This window comes from Paroedura picta, chromosome 4, assembly GCF_049243985.1.
Source record: "Paroedura picta isolate Pp20150507F chromosome 4, Ppicta_v3.0, whole genome shotgun sequence".
Classification (NCBI taxonomy): Eukaryota; Metazoa; Chordata; class Lepidosauria; order Squamata; family Gekkonidae; genus Paroedura; species Paroedura picta.
The window spans coordinates 6853281-6870296 of record NC_135372.1 but is presented as its reverse complement, the minus strand read 5'-3'; the positions used below and the strand labels follow the sequence as shown (position 1 = coordinate 6870296).

The 17016-nt window shown below is 48.7% G+C and overlaps 1 protein-coding gene and 2 non-coding genes across 5 annotated transcripts in view; 1 reads left to right on the top strand and 2 right to left on the bottom strand.

Annotated features, from left to right (window-relative positions):
* MED16 (mediator complex subunit 16) overlaps positions 1–15728 on the bottom strand; it is a 35279-nt gene extending 19551 nt beyond the window's left edge. For 2 of the 3 annotated variants that reach the window (XR_013229906.1, XM_077331669.1), the window contains exons 1-6: positions 15562–15728; positions 14009–14198; positions 12483–12590; positions 7553–7722; positions 4542–4973; positions 2762–2867 (exon numbers count right to left, since the gene is read on the bottom strand). Coding sequence is in view for 2 of the 3 variants with exons in the window: in XM_077331669.1 (XP_077187784.1) it covers positions 2762–2867; positions 4542–4973; positions 7553–7722; positions 12483–12590; positions 14009–14144 (952 nt within the window). In the remaining variant the exon portion in view is untranslated. The remainder of the gene's footprint in view (positions 1–2761; positions 2868–4541; positions 4974–7552; positions 7723–12482; positions 12591–14008; positions 14199–15561) is intronic. The other variant, XM_077331670.1, reaches the window with a different exon arrangement.
* Positions 15729–16097: 369 nt separating this feature from the next.
* LOC143836927 (U6 spliceosomal RNA) lies at positions 16098–16204 on the top strand. Its single transcript, XR_013230840.1, has one exon. It is a non-coding gene; the product is annotated as a U6 spliceosomal RNA (small nuclear RNA).
* Positions 16205–16786: 582 nt separating this feature from the next.
* On the bottom strand, positions 16787–16893 carry LOC143836926 (U6 spliceosomal RNA). Its single transcript, XR_013230839.1, has one exon. It is a non-coding gene; the product is annotated as a U6 spliceosomal RNA (small nuclear RNA).
* Between the last annotated feature and the right edge of the window lie 123 nt (positions 16894–17016).

Genomic DNA, 17016 nt, shown 5'->3' with positions numbered 1-17016 from the left:
TCTCTGGAGGCAGCTGCGATGCCCTGAAGAGCTCCGCCCCTTTACTTCCCCCAGCGGCTTGTGCAGTTCCTGTCTCTGCCTCAGAGGCAGCTTGCCTGTTGCCCCATCAACAAACTGAGAATGGCTTGGTGTTAAACTGCTGCTCGCTCCCAGCCACAAAAAGAGCTGCACTGGCCGCGGCACCTGGCGGCTCCATGGAGAGGGACCCAACCAGACCAGGCGGGAGGGCGCCCAAACTCCTCAGCCAGGGCTGCAACTATGGGGAGGGTGCAGCGCTTAGTGCTCCTCCCTGGTGAGGGATGGCTCGCCTTCTGCAGCGCAGCTCCTCCAGAAGGGAGCAAGGCTGCCGCTGCTGCCGCCTTGCGCCTTCTCCCCTTCTCTGTGGCAGGCAGGCAAGGCGAGTGAGGAGGCGGCTGAGGCTTCCAGTGGGAGGATGACAAGGAAGCCCTTCCCTGCGGCATGTGCCCAAGCGGCGCCCCACTGCTGCCGCATCAGCCACACACCAACCCGCAGCAGTAGCAGCAGGAGGAGCAATGGGGGCCTCTGGGGGAAGGCTCACCTTTCAGGCACAGGTGGGGAGGGAAAGGGAAGGGCAGCGCCAGACCCCTGCCGTCTGGGAGGGAGGGTGTCCTTCGGGCCCAGGTGTAGAAATGCCACCTCCCGCCCTCGACCTGCCGCCTGAGGAAGTGATGGCCTGGCAGCCAGGAGACTTCTCTGTGCATCCCCAGGCCTGCCTCCCATCTCACCTGCCTCCCGCTAGCGCCTGCCGCATTTCTGCATGCAGCAGGCTTTCCAACTAATAGAACAATAAAATATGTTCCATAGTTTTAATATGAAGGCTGCATAGTGTGGGAAAAGGTAGTTTTCAGTTTGGGTCTATTGAATCTGAAAAACATTTGGCATTTCTGAAAAATCCTGAATCCCAATACTGCTATGGTATTTGGATCTGAGATTTTTTGGAATTCCTGAACTTTTGGGGGTCCAACAGGCCTGAGAAGAAAAATAATGGAGAGAAGCCACCCCCACCCAAGGTGTCGTGGAGCTCCTGTGCCCCAGCTGATCTTCAGCATAGCTGACTAGACCTGGATAAAAGGGGGGTGACTATTCGGGCTTAGCTACACTGGTAGCTGATCAGATTCCTTGATCTGTATTCGGACCGCCATACTATAACTCAGATGTGTATAAAACCTACGCCTAAGTAAAAAGGATACCTTTATTATCTGTAGCTTTATTCTGAACCAAACCTCAGTTCAAAAAGGGGGACTGTGAAAATAGTTTATTTCCCAGTCCAGAATTTAGCAATAGCTTTAATCAGTAAGCCTAAAGGTTGGCCTGTGGTCCCATGATTAATTGGCTATATTTGACAATCCTCCTGCCATTCCTCACACCCTAACCCAAAATCTGTTCATCAGTCTTCTGATCTCTGAGCCAGGAGTCCTCTCAGTCAAGGGCCAGCCCCATGCTTATCGTTTTTTTAAAAAGCATGTAAGATTTGTTTTCCTTATGTTCTTCTTGGAAATGTAAACTGTACTCTGATTAGAAAGTAGGGCAAATCACACTCAATAACCAACTGGTGGAACTCTTGCTCAAATACCAAGCCCAAATCTAATTTTCCACGGAGTACTTTCCCAAATTTTGCAACTATGGCAGAGACTGGCGAGTCCCGAAACCAGGGGTGGCCAAAATGTGGCTCCCCAATTGTCCAAGGACTACATTTTCCATGAGTCTCTGCCAATGTGGCTCCCAGGTGTTCAAGGACTACAATTCCCATGAGCTCTTGCCGACTCAAGAGTCTGTGAGTGAGGAGGACATTGTCGAAGTCGAGTCCAAGAAGGAAACCTCAGGAACCTCTTGCAAGAATTTAGATGCCTGCAGGCTGCTGGTGGGGGGCTCCAGACCCCATCCCAAGACCGTCTGTGGTACCAGACAGTGGAATTAGCCTAGCTCAATGTGATGGTCAGCTTGGGGAGGGGGGAATCACTGTTTGAACTCTCCTCAGTTGTCCCAGAGGTCAAACAACCAGTGGCTATGGTTGGGACCTCCTGGGGGGGGGGGGGGTCAACTAGATTTCCTTACAATCATAGAATCAGAGAGTTGGAAGGGATCTCATGGGTCATCTAGTCCAACCCCCTGCACTATGCAGGACACTCACATCCCAATCGCTCGTCTACTGTCACCTGCCATACTGCATTTTACCAACTTGTGAACAACAATATCATGTGGAACCTTGTTTAGTCTTACCTTATGTTAAAAAAACCACTTGCAGATGTTCTTTCTGGCAGCTTGTTAGTGAGCCTTGACAACTTAGATGAGCTCATTTCAGAATGGTCACTCTTAATAAAAGTGTGTGCTTTGTTAGCCAAAAGCCTTGAGTCAACCTTAACTCTCCCAGATGGAATTCCTGTGTGTGTGTGTCGTATTAAAGCAGGGATTCCCAACCAGGATTCTGGGGAGCCCTCGGGTCCTGGCAGTGCTCCCCAGGGGTTCTGCAGCATTTCCCATAAGTCCGGATGGCCACTGACATCCCTGGAGCCCCCTTCCCCTGTGGATCTACAGGGCCAGCCTCTTTCTCCACAGTGGAAATTCCCAGGGCCTCATGGGAATTGTAGTCCATGGACATCTGGAGGGCCATAGTTTGCCCACTCCTGGCCTAGTTCCAACGGAAATTGGAAGCGCCCCCTTACAGTTCTTGTTAGTGGCACGCCAGCTCCTAGCTGTGGCCTCCTCCCATTACTGGGCCAGAGCTGACTGGGAGACTCACCTGTGGGCGAGAGCTTTTGGAAGATGTTGTTAACTGGGAGGCCCTCTTTGCGCAATGACCAGTACTCCACTATGCTGTTGTTTTGATTGGAGGCGCAGAGCAGGATCTGGAGAAAGGAGGGGCAAACAAAGCAAATACTCAGGCAAACTCAGCACACCTGTCTTGGGAACAGAGAGTTTCCGGTGAGCAAGAACATTTGAGTCTAGTGGCGCCATTCAGACCATTTTATTCAAGTTCTCATATTTGTACATGAACATTCATATCTGTCATGAAACTTTGCTGGTCTTGACGGTGTCACAGGACTCAAGACTTTGTTCCATTTCTTGGGAATGGTACTGATGAAGCTTAGGAGCCATCAACAGGGGATCCCTGTTTGAAGAAGAGGAAGAAGAAAAGCTGGTGTTTATACCCCACTTTCCATGACCCAAAGAAGTCTGAAAGCGATTTCCAATCGCCTTCCCTTCCTCTCCCCACAACGGATGCTCAGTGAGGGAGGTGGGGCTGAGAAAGCGCTAAGAGAACAGCTCTGTAAGAACAGCTTTAACAGGACTGGGACTAGTCCCAGGTCACCCAGCTGGCTGCATGTAGAGGGACGGGGAATCAAACCCAGTTTGCCAGATTAGAACCTGCCGTTCTTAACCAAGCTGGCATGCCCTGAGACTTTGCCTCGTCTTTTGCTCGAGACAGCCCCTTCTATTAAGGTCCTCATTTTTAGCACTGAGAGGAAGCAGCACTTCTGCACTCCAGGCCTAATTTTATAAGCCTATCATGGATGGCCCAAGCTAGTTCAATCAGTCCTCAGAAGCCATGCCAGGCTGGCCCTTAGTAACCGGATGGGAGACCACCAAGGAAGGCCAGAACCCTTCAGTCAGGCAACGGACAGCCAGCTCTGAAAGCCACCTGGATGGCACAGCTAAGCTTGATCTCCTCAGATCTCCAAAACTAAATAGGGGCAGCCCTGGTCAGCACTTGAACAGGAGACCCCAAACAAAGCCAATTAGCTCCGTTCCTCTTTTACCTCGACATGGACGGCCCAGACAAACTGATCTCATGAGATCTCAGAAGCTCAGAAGCCAACCTTGCTTAGCACTCAGATGGGTGGATACGATGAAGCCCAGGGTTGAAAGGCTTCCAAATGTGCCTTGCCTTGACCTAGAGGGCCCAGCCTGGCTCAGTCTGCTCAGATCTTGGCAGATGAGCAGGGTTGGTAACAGGATGGAAGCCCAGGATTGTATTGCAGAGGTAGGTCATGGCAGACTGCCCATGAAAGTTTCTTGCCTTGAAAACCCTACGGCAGGGGTGGCCAAGCTGGGGCTCTCCAGATGTCCATAGTCTTATGGACATGGATGGATATCTGGAGACCCACATCTTGGCCCCCTTGCCTTACGGGGTCGCTATGAGTCCGTGAGGACTGGGCAACACCCTCCATCCACCACCATTATCATTCCCCAGCCAAGTTTCTCAGAAAGTCTCAAGGTCTTCCAGCCTTTCCTCCAGTCCCTGACTTGTCTTGGTTGACCACTTCTGCCCTTTCCCCGCCTCGGAGACATCTTTTCGAGATGTCATACCGAAACCTCCAAACGCAGCCACGCATCCGATCGGCACAAGGGCATCCGGGTGCTGCCTGGTTTTGTTTCCGCTTCCTTTCCTAATTATTCCTGGTCTCGAATGAGCCTTTTTGGCCACACCCTTAACCGTGCTGGAGGAAGCCCCGGATTTCCCTTCCCTGCAGAACAAGCGATGGAGCCATAATGCCCAAGTAAGCCAGAGAGATCCCAACCTGCTCTGACATATCCCGAGCAAAGAATTTCAAGTGGGTGATAGCCGGGTATTTGTCCTTCCGAGCCGGATCCGTGGTGCAGCGCATGAAGAGGGATGGGAGGATCTCCGTGTCGATCTTACACTTCTCGTTGACCACGCTGACGCAGACCTTGTAGAACTGGACCGGCGAGGCGTTGCTGCCGTCGGAGGTGGCTACCACGATGTTGCCCCCACCCGTGAAGGCGATGTCCGCCAGGGCCACGCGGCAACGCAGGCGGCACAGGCTCTCTGTGGAGGTCAGGACCTGCCCGTTGGGCTTCAGGAGCGAGACGGTGACCAAGCCGCTGATGGTGACGGCGATCCAGCCCTCCATGGGCTTCCCACCAAACAGGGTCAGCGACGGGGAGAACTTGACCCGGGAAAACTTCTCCCCAAAATTCGATGCTCCGGACTGAAAAACGGAAGACAAATTTATAAATGGGAGGAGCTGCAGGCATAGAGGGGGGAAGGGGGTTTACATTTCCCTTGGCAGTTTTTGATCACTTTCCTGAGAGTAAGCCACACTGGACAGAATTCAGGACCTGCTTAGGATGGCAGCACTGGTTACTTAAGCCTAATGGGGAAGGATTAGTCCATTTTGCCCTTTAAAATAGCTCACATTTTAAGCACTTAAATGGCTTACTTCTGTAACACCCCCCAAACCCACATGCCCTTAGACTTCAACTGCAACTAGTACATCAGAGTAGCGATCCCCAACCTGTGGGCCGCGGACCACATGTGGTCCTTTGACTAATTGGAGGTGGGCCCCGAAGGACGCCTTCTCCCCCCCCGGCCCTTTACTTCATCCCCCCCAGCCCTTTACAACACACTTCATTGTTGTGGTGTGTCTGTATCTTATTTTGAAGGGATGTTTAAACATTACCATAGCGATCAGAGAGCGTTAGGGCAGTGGTTGAGAGTAGAGGAGTAAACTACCCCCCCCCACGGGCCTCAGTAAAAGGCATTGAGTGGTCCCTGGTGAGTGGTCCCCGGCGTTGAGTGGTCCCCGGTGATAAAAAGGTTGGGGACCACTGCACCAGAGGACCAGTCTGAACAATCATCAGAATCTGATTCGTTATGTTTTTCTTCCTGGGTTGCATAGGCAGTCCTGATAGGGTTTGAATTCTCATGGGAATTGTGTCCATGGACCTCTGGAAAGCCACAGTCTGGCCACTCCTGCTCCACATGCTTGTTGTTGGCAGAGTTTAAATATGCAAGAGAGCGAAGCGTCAGGCTGCTTACAAGGCAGCTTTATTAATAAGAAGGGAAACAACTTTGTATAAAAAAAGAGAGAGTCCTGTCTTACTATCTAAGTGCTGTTCTCCAGTCATTCAGTCTGGTCTGGAGGCAAGCCAGAAGAGTGCTCAAAGGAGCAGGGAGTCTCCAAAGAGCCAATCAGGACACTAGAGGAGATTATTTGAAAATATCAGGAAGTTCCTATTCTAACTATGCTAAATATGTCACTTTTCCAATGCCCCCTGCAGAATATTCTTGATATCCTTTTGAATAATGTACACTACATATCTTGCATATTCCAACACTAGGTTTCTACATGAACTGAAATTTTGTGTGTGTGTTTTGGCTAGGATGCCTGCACTGTGGTACTGTGACGGATTGTCAAGGGTTAATGTTCCAACACAGCCCAAGAGCCTTGGAGTGGCAGGCTGTTCAAACAGAACTCCATGGAGGTGTCAGTTATGCCAGTTCGGCTAGTTGAATAAGAGACAGTTTAGCATTGACTGAGGACGAGGAACAAAGCATATAGGAGTCAGAGGATCACAGAAGATCACCATTCAGGTCAAAAAGGAACAGAGCTTCTAATCTAGAAAAGTAATCCCTGCCCAGTGAAAAAGAAGATAGCTCCAAAGAGAGCAGTGATGCCTGATTTATGTTTATGGAATGATTCTGGAAACTCTATTGTGGGTTCCTGCCTTCTAAAACTTGAAGAGTCAGTGAAACTCAGGAACCTATGTTTAAGTATTTTAAGCAGGCACTGAAAAGAAAAACTTTCCCTTCAAAGTTTCAAAGGCCTTGTTAAAAAGCAGAAATCATCTACTTGTTGGCAACAATTTTTTTTTAGTTTAGTGTGATTACAACGTTAGCTCAGTTATTATCATTTATTCATTTATTATATTTATATATACCGCCCGCCCTGAAGTCTCAGCCTTCATCTGCTCACCTCATACATACCACCCTTGATTCTACTTGACCTTTCCCTCTCCAAGGTAAATAAAATATTTTGAACTTCCAAAAGCCACTTGTGTGGCATTTCAAAAGTCTGTTAAGGTGATTTTGTCTCCTCTCTACAGCTTACATTCAGTCACCCAGTGAAGATCCTTGTGCTATGTTGGCCATTGTTGCCCAAAACAATATTTTTAAAAATCCACACAGCCATATTAAATCTTCAATGACCAATTAGAAGCTTAGCTGAGTAGAAGCTCCATCCACTTCTTAAAAACACCATCAGAGGTGTAGAGGGATACCCTGGCTCCCACGGACACCATGTCAGGGACCCCTGAGGGGGAGATTTATACATGGTTCTGCCTGTTTGTATGAGCAGGTTTCTCTCACCCCACAATGGAAAACAATCTTGTGCTTGGGAAGACTTGGATGGATTCTACTTATGCCCTGGATCTTAACTAACCACCATATTTAGAGACGTATGAATTCCTCTCATCCCTTTGCTTGTCATGCTACCCAAAATATTCTGTATGGCTGCCATTCACGGCGAAGCAACTTGGCTCCCTCCAGTTGTCTGTTGCTGGCCCATGTTATCTCACCCAGCTGACAATTTCCAGATTTGGGTGGGGGAGAGACAGGGAGAGACAGAACTGCTGCCTGGATTCCAAGGGGCTTTTTTGGCCTTCATTACCAAGAATCCTAGGAGAATTTGTCTTGAGGTGTGCAGAGAAGAGGTCAGGCTGGATAGCCTTTAGGTATACCACTGCCCCTCTACAATCCCCTCCCTCCTGCACAGCAGCGACAACTCACCTTCTCCACGTGCAATGCCAATTTCACCCCATTGTGCAGCCAGGAGAGCGCAACGATAGGGTCGCCTTCCACACTGCAGCCCACGGAGCTTTCCCAGCTGTTGGCCAAGTGGTCCGTCATGCTCCAGCATTTGATATGGCCGTCCGCATCTGCAGACAGAAGCCTGGACCCTGGGGTGTGAAGAAGACAAAAAATACTCTGGCCTAATGGCAAAAATACTGAGGGTCATCCAGGGATTTTGATTTCTATCAGTATCTGGATTGTAAATATATGATGAAATCTTCGTGAAAGCTGAGTGACCTCTCAGTCAGAGTCTACTCAGCCGAATGAGAAAATTGGTTATTATTGTTGCCAGCTGATGACAACACTTCCTTGGCTATTTTCTCCTTATTTGAAAATAAGCTACTTTAGCAAGAAAAAGGTTTCCTTACATACTAAAATGTTCAAACTTAAGGCTTTAATGCAGCCTTTTTCAACCTTTTGACCCTGGAGGAGCCCCTGAAATAATTCTGCAGACTTTGAGGAGCCCCAAAAGTGATGTCAGCTGGCCACATCCCTGTTCACACCCCCAGAGGTTGACATCACTACCTGCAGTCCTAGCCCTCCTTTTGTTCTCTCCCCCTACAATGCCAGCTCTGCCTCATGTAGGCTGGGAAGGCAGCCCAGATGCCCCCCATACACCACTTCAGAACACCCGCAGACCCCCTTCAAAGCTCCTGCAGACCCCCAGCAATCCACGGACCCCTGGTTGGGAATCCCTGTTTTAACAGTAACTTTCCTCTGAGGTAAAACTGTTCTTCAGAGATACTGTTAAGTTGCTGTTGTTTGCATCAAGCTACACTTTTAGTTCTGTTACACGGTTTCTTTTTTGACACTGACAATATGAAAGCCGAAATTATTTCTACATTTTCTGAAAGGCTAGTAAAACCTGAACAGAGAGATTATCTTTGTGGGGAAGATAATGGAGCAGATATTAAAGGGAGCGATCTGCAAACATCTGGAGGACAATTTGGTGATCCAAGGAAGTCAGCATGGATTTGTCTCCAACAGGTCCTGCCAGACCAACCTAGTTTCCTTTTTTGACCAAGTAACAGGTTTGCTGGATCGGGGAAATTCGGTTGATGTCATTTACTTGGATTTTAGTAAAGCTTTTGACAAGGTTCCCCATGATGTTCTGATGGATAAGTTGAAGGACTGCAATCTGGATTTTCAAATAGTTAGGTGGATAGGGAATTGGTTAGGGAACCGCACTCAAAGAGTTGTTGTCAATGGTGTTTCATCAGACTGGAGAGAGGTGAGTAGCGGGGTACCTCAGGGCTCGGTGCTCGGCCCAGTACTTTTTAACATATTTATTAATGATCTAGATGAGGGGGTGGAGGGACTACTCATCAAGTTTGCAGATGACACCAAATTGGGAGGACTGGCAAATACTCCGGAAGATAGAGACAGAGTTCAACGAGATCTGAACACAATGGAAAAATGGGCAAATGAGAACAAGATGCAATTTAATAAAGATAAGTGTAAAGTTCTGCATCTGGGTCAGAAAAATGAAAAGCATGCCTACTGGATGGGGGATACGCTTCTAGGTAGCACTGTGTGTGAACGAGACCTTGGGGTACTTGTGAATTGTAAACTAAACATGAGCAGGCAGTGTGATAAAAAAGGCAAATGCCATTTTGGGCTGTATCAACAGAGGCATCACATCAAAATCACAAGATGTCATAGTCCCATTGTATACGGCACTGGTCAGACCACACCTGGAGTACTGTGTGCAGTTCTGGAGGCCTCACTTCAAGAAGGACGTAGATAAAATTGAAAGGGTACAGAGGAGAGCGACGAAGATGATCTGGGGCCAAGGGACCAAGCCCTATGAAGATAGGTTGAGGGACTTGGGAATGTTCAGCCTGGAGAAAAGGAGGTTGAGAGGGGACATGATAGCCCTCTTTAAGTATTTGAAAGGTTGTCACTTGGAGCAGTGGTCCCCAACCTTTTTTAGGCTGGGGACCGGCAGGGCATCGGGCTGCGCCCGCAGGGCCCGCGGCCACGCGGGCCACGCCCACACTTTGGGCCGCGCCCGCAGGCCGCGCCCGCGAGCCGCGCCCGGCCACACCCACGGGCCGCGCCCGCGGGCCGCACCCGCGGATCGGGCCGCGCCCGCGAGCCGCGCCTGCGGGCCGCACCCGTGGATCGGGCCGCACCCGCGGGCCGTGCCCGCGCGGCCCGGCCCTGATTCCCTCTCCCCGCCCTCTCGCAGTAAGTAGCTTCCCGGGCCGCAAGTTTGCGGCCTGGGAAGTTTTTTACTGCGGGGGGGGGGGGCGGGGAGAGGGAGCCGCGGCCCGGCGCCATGGCCTTTGCGGCCCGGCGCCGGGCCGCGGCCCGCAGGTTGGGGACCACTGACTTGGAGGAGGGCAGGATGCTGTTCCTGCTGGCTGCAGAGGAGAGGACACGCAGTAATGGGTTTAAACTTCAAGTACAACGATATAGGCTAGATATCAGGAAAAAGTTTTTCACAGTCAGAGTAGTTCAGCAGTGGAATAGGCTGCCTAAGGAGGTGGTGAGCTCCCCCTCACTGGAAGTCTTCAAGCAAAGGTTGGATACACACTTTTCTTGGATGCTTTAGGATGCTTAGGGCTAATCCTGCGTTGAGCAGGGGGTTGGACTAGATGGCCTGTATGGCCCCTTCCAACTCTATGATTCTATGATTCTGTGATTCTATGATTCTGCATTGAGCAGGGGGTTGGACTAGATGGCCTGTATGGCCCCTTCCAACTCTATGATTCTATGATTCTATGATTCCGTCTAGCTCTCACCTTCTCCTGCACCAAAAGACCAAGTCAAGAGAACTGTCCAAAGCCAACTGAAATAGAACTCTCCCATCATGCATCTCTTCAGTGAGTCTGCACCCAAGGATGGACAAACAAGTACTGATCGCTTTTGGGACTAAACCAACACGGCCCCTGGGCAGCCATCTGTTCTGTTCAAACAGGGAAGCATTGTGTGGTTTCTAATTTTTTTAAAAAGAGCAAGTGTCCAGCCCTCTTTGGATGTGAATTTCCCCAGCAATATTGGGCTAGTGGACAAGATCTTGGGGCAACTGGCTAATTCACTGAACCTATGGACTGAAGTGTTAGTGAAACAGGATTGATAACTTGGTGCCCCCAACACTCCACCTGATCGTTGGCATATGGCTACAATTAAAGAAAGCACCAAGGGTAAGAAACCAAAAGGTCTTTTTTTTATTCTTCAGCTGAGAAACAGGCTCCCTGCAGAAAAAGCAGGGATCCGAAAGGAAGAGAGCACACTGGCTCTCTAAGGCAAAGCATTTATGCCTTTGGTTACAAGACAAGCACATGGTCAATCACACAGTAACCTCCCGTTCAGCATCCTGTCAGGATCTCCCATCAGGATCCCCGGTCATGTCACACGCAGGTCTTGAGCTAGTGCAGGGGAGCAGAGGGGGTTGCTTTTACTATGTAAATGATGAAAATGCCTTCTGTTTAGTTACCAGTGGTCAGCTTATTTGGCATGAAATGCTATGTTAGACCGATATTCTTTATTCTTTGGTTAGTTAAATTCATTCAGATCTATGCTAGTCCCATAACTCGCTCTGAACCCAATGGCCATCTCTGGGAATTGCAGCTCAGAGTGCATGAAGCAAATGGGAAAGTGTTCTTGTTCTATGCTCTTCTCAGCTGCACTGATCAGCATTTCTCGAGTCTCAGCAGAAACTCAGACTGTGACTCTCTTGTGTGAATTTGATTTCTGTGCAGAAGAGAATGTTTTTGTCACCCCAACCAACCAATATTTACTTGTTTTGAGAGGCCTGAGAGAAGATACTTGAGAAAAGATAGCTTTGTAGAAATTGTGGGATTATTTCCTACTAGATCCATAGTTGTTGTTGTTGTTATTTATTTAAATTTATATACCGCTGTTTCCGATTGGGCTCATGGCAGTTCACATAATAAAAGACTAAAAACACAATAAAACCCATAAAAACCCGTAATTACAATTTCTAAAGGTGACAAGATGGCATCGAAAAAACTAACTAAACTCACCCTCTCGACCAGCCAGGGCCAGCCTTCTGTCTGTCTTACGGGTGAGAGTGGGAAGACAGATCTATTTATTAACAGATGGACAGAAGGACATGGGGGATCTCAGACTGAATAGCGGGCCCCACCCTGGCCTCAACCGTATGCCTGGCGGAAGAGCTCCGTCTTGTAGGGCGCTAGTAGCCTGGCTTGGCAGAGATGGCAAAATGCCGTCCGGGCTACTTTTGTGACCTGAGCCTCCATGGAAAGGGAGGCATCAAAGGTCACTCCCAAATTCCTGGCAACTGTGGCAGGTGTTAATTGCACCCCGTCCAGGCCTGGGAAGCATGCCTCCTGGTCCTGCCCTCTTCTCCCCAGCCACAGGACCTCCGTCTTGGAGGGGTTGAGTTTCAGGTGACTTTGCCTGAGCCATCCAGCCACTGTTTCCAAACAACTGGCAAATGTATCCAGGGGGAATCCAGCTGGCCGTCCATTACGAAGTAGAGTAGGGTGTCATCCGCATATTGGTGGCAAGAATACTAATTGTCACTGTTTTGTATAGTTGTTAAGTTGAATTCTGGCCCAGGTTAACCAAAGTTCACCCAGAAGGTCAGGCGGTGCCATTGTGAACTAGCAGAGACCGCATGTACACTGCACACCCCATGGAGTCCAGAAGCACGAGTACAAAGAAGCTCATTAGGTTCTCAGGGGGGAGGGCTAATCACTGTTCCTTCATATTGTAATTGTTGCCAACTGAAGGTAAAAGATGTGTCCATTAAAGGGCAATTCCCATGCAAATGACTTTGGAAGTGATGTTTAGGCTCGAACTTGAGCCTAAACCCAAGATGTACTACATGCCAAGCAGACAACCCTGACCCCCAAACAAAGAGTCTCTTCCTCACCTGACTGGTCCCACTCCAAGCAGGTGATCATCTCCACATGCCCAGAATTAATGGAGTAGACATCCCACGGATGCTCCGTGTCGATCATGTGGATCATGTGGGTGAGGTCTATGAAGGAGAGGAGAGCAGAAAGGATCTCAGTGAGGTCTAGAAATAGAGCTTTCTTGTTTCTGTGGGCTGCTAAAGCTCTGATCCGGGCATTGCAAAAGGAAGGGCCTCATTGGATCAGATCCCTCTAACTTTGGATAGGGCTAGGTAGACCATTTTCCTCCTCATTTTTGAGGTCTGTGGTAGTGGTTAGGAGCGCAGACTTCAAATCTGGCGAGCCGGATTTGATTCCGCGTTCCCCCACATGCAGCCAGATGGGTGACCTTGGGCTTGCCATGGCACTGACAAAGCTGTTCTGACCTAGCAGTAATATCACGGCTCTCTCAGCCTCACCCACCCCACAGGGTGTCTGCTATGGGGAGAAGAAAGGGAAGGCAATTTGAGACTCCATCAGGTAGAGAAAAGCGGCATGTAAGTACCAACTCTTCTTATTCTGTTTCTGACAGCAGTTAGCTCACGAGAAGGATTGTCCTTTGTGTGCGTCTGTAGCAAATGGCACTGCAAGGCCCATGGCCTCTGAACAGACATTTGGTTGCTATATATCCCCAATCTTTTTAATTGGGTCACAGTGGGATGCGTGTGACCACAAAATGGCAGCCACAGGAGGCAGAGCCACCCACAGAATGGCCACCGCCCCACTTGACAAAGGTTTAAGTGTCAGGACCCCTCCCCTATGATCTCTTCCAGGCCCATTATTGGCCACAACCTGCTCAAATAATGGTTGAAACCTTTTGCTTTCCTCTTTGCTCAGAGTTGGAAAGGCCAGCCACAGGGTGGGAGGTTCTCCTGAGCCTCCATGCTGCAGTACCATCGAGGGGCCTTTGAAGTAGCATATGGTACCTTGGTACCGAGGTTGGGAACCCTTGCTCCAAACTCTGGAACATGCCGAGAAAGGGTCCTCAACATGGTGCCCATCCAAGACTTTTTAGAAAGCAGGCAGGCCCAGGCGAGGTTTCTGATTGACCTCAGGAAACTGAATTGGCTGTTGAGATTTCTAGAAACACTGCGCTGGCAGCAGCAGCACAAAGATCTTCACTGTGTGACTGAAGGTGAGCTGCAGCAGTAGGCTTGTGCACTTTGGTAGGCTTGTGCACTTTGGTTCAGTTTGGCCACCTTGGTGATCACCGAAGCCCGAAGTGGCGTGTAGGAGGCCAGCGCCACGGCACAGAGAGGAGGGGTAGTGGCAGCACGCCAACTGGCGGCCACACACAGGCACAGAGTTGTTTCTGTGCTTGCTGAGGCGGCCGAACCAAGCCGAAGCGCACATCCCTAGCGGGCATTTTGCAGCATCCATTTTGCGGCTTAATCCATCATGCTACATCAGAATTCCAAAGCTCCTAGCAGCCTCAAAAAGTTTGGGGACCCCTGATGCAGAGCTCTCCTGGGTGAAGTGGGGGAATGGATAGGGGTAGGTAGACCTTTTTCCTCCTCATTTTTGAGGTCTGTGGTAAAAGCGATGAGATTGCGGCAAGACCAGGCGCAGACCAGCGGGATGGAGGGGCAATGGTTACTCTTTGGCCGTTTCTCCCACTCGGAAATGTATGCCAAATCCATCTTTGCGTCCTGAGGCTCTGCAGAGGAAAAGCTCTTCTCGGGAGACCCCCTTGTCTGTTAAATGGAAACAAAGAATTATTTGTGGGGAGCAGACCCTATGAAGAACATGCCAGAAGTTAGGAAATTGAAAAGGAGATATAAAATTTATAAACCACAGAGGACAAGTGCCTTAAGAACTAAAAACTGATCAGTGGATTAGAATCGATAAGATTTGTTTTAAAAAGGAAAAGACTGAAGATTGAAAGAGATTTTATAACCCACACACTTTGCTTGGAATATAAAAAATGGGTAGAATTGGAAAATTGTGAAGTTTATAAATGGAGGATGGTGAATTAAAAAGGAGAGAGGCTTTAGTATTGGTTTAATTGGTATTATCAATGGGTGCAAACTGAGTTGCCTTTCTTTAAGGTGACCAGATTTTAACATTGGTAAAGCGGCACACCATTGACCGGGGGGGGGGGGGGGTCTTGATTAAAAACTTGGTCTATAGGGAACAACAAAAAGTTTCGTAGAACGCACAGAACGCAAAAATAGTATTGTAATATATATTTTTTTAATTTCAACATAAGTACAGTTTGCCAGGTGCCCCCAGATGTCCCTCCAAAAGTGGGACAATCTGGTCACCTTACTTTTCTTACCTCTTCTTTTATAACTCATTGGAAATATAGACTTATATATTACAAAGTAATATATAAAAGATTGGGATAGGAGATTTCTGATTAACGAAATAGAAACACTAAATCAGAAAGGAAATGGTTAAGGCAAAGTAATTAGTACGGTATAGATCAGGGGTAGTCAAACTGCGGCCCTCCAGATGTCCATGAACTACAATTCCCAGGAGCCCCTGCCAGCGTTTGCTGGCAGGGGCTCCTGGGAATTGTAGTCCATGGACATCTAGAGGGCCGCAGTTTGACTACCCCTGGTATAGATTATGGGAAATGGGCAAACTTAGAATATATATATATATTAGCCCGCGGCCGTAGTGGTGGCCACAGGCATACAAAGGTTTAAAAAGGGATTGGGCAGATTCACAGAGGAAAGGTCTCTCTCTCAGTGGCGACCAGACCTGGGGATGAAAGGGAACCTCCATGTTCAGAAGCAGTCCACCCCTCAATCCCAAAGGCCTCCAGAAGAACTGGCTGGCCGCAGTGTGGGGCAGGAGGCTGGACCAGGTGGTCCGCGGCCCTCATCCAGCAGGGCTCTGGGGATATTCTTAGGTCCAGCTCCATCAGTTTTCTCCCCAGCCAGATTTCTACCATTTTTGCAATGAAACCCCTACCCCGGCCCTGGAAATTGCTCATGCTGGGCAAGCAGCCCCTCAGGAACGCTCTCCCCCCCCACCCCACCGCATAAAACAACTAACCTTCCCCCCCCCCGGTAGCAAATAGACTCGTCCTCCCCCCCCCAGCCCACTTACAAAGCGCCCATTCCACGCTATCTCGCTCGTCTGCGCCTGCGCCACCTTTCCCCGTGTGGAAAAGCGCTCTGTATTTGGTGGTGTCTAAAGGACCGCCTGAATTATCCTCGCCCCTTAAAAAAATTAAACTGCCGTAGAACTTTGCCTCTGCACGAAGCATTCCGTTTGTCATGAAGGCCTCTTGTTTTGTTTTTTCAGATTTTTATTCAGGCAGTTGAATGGACAAGACTCCCTGGTTTAGAGGACCTCCTCTTTCCGCTGCTCAGAGATCACTTCCTCGAGAAGCCACGGAAGAAGTTCGCTTGCTTACGAGGCCTCCCATCGTGCAGCGGGGCACACAAGAGAGAAAGAAAAAAGGCATAATAAAGATAAAACCTTCGATCTTCTTTATTAATAATTGGGAAGTAAATTAAACAGAGAAGCAGTAATCAATAGGATAAGTTAAACAAAGAATTATATGAATTTAAAAACTTACCATAACTTCAAAATCTTGAAAGATATAAGCTTTAAATTGCAGTGCTACAGGTTTGTAGTTTGTGCTCGCTTCGGCAGCACATATACTAAAATTGGAACGATACAGAGAAGATTAGCATGGCCCCTGCGCAAGGATGACACGCAAATTCGTGAAGCGTTCCATATTTTGCCACCGTGGATTGCTTTCATATGCACAAAATGCAGTTTTTGCAATCCTTGAAAAAATGCGGAGATTCATGCACGAACGACATGGGCAGACCGGGTCTGCTTGTTCTTTCCAGATCAAGCAAACTTCCCAGAAACAAACATCTCGGACGTCATTTTGTCTTAAAATCACCTCTCGATGCCTCTAGCCTTGAAAACCCGTTTGGGTCTCCCCCCTAATTAGCTGTGCCTTAATGTCATTTCTTACCACTTACATGCACAAGCAAGTATCCAGCGGGCTCCAAAATATAAATCCTTTCTAACTGGATAGATTTATAAACTCGTGTGCAATAAAACTTAGCCTAAGAAGCAGTCAATAAGATGCCGCGGTTGCCCCCTCCGCTTTCGGGATTTCTGCCCATCTAGACAGGCTGACAGCATTTTGACTGAAGTGTGAAAGGAAGGCTTTGCAGTCACTGACGCAATGCTCACAAGAACCCTGATTATTATATATAGGGACAAATGAAGGCTAGTCAATAAAAGGGTAGAAATATGCCTCTGTCAAAGGCATGATACACACAACCTCAAACAAGAGCGTTTGGTTTGGCAAAATATGGAACGCTTCACGAATTTGCGTGTCATCCTTGCGCAGGGGCCATGCTAATCTTCTCTGTATCGTTCCAATTTTAGTATATGTGCTGCCGAAGCGAGCACAAAATGGAACTGCAAACCAGAAGTATTTCAAGGGTCCTAATGAACATATTTTCAGGTTACAGCAAAATGTTTAGTATGTATGTCCTTTTTCCTTTTGCCAATTCCATTTACAAAGGCTCGTGC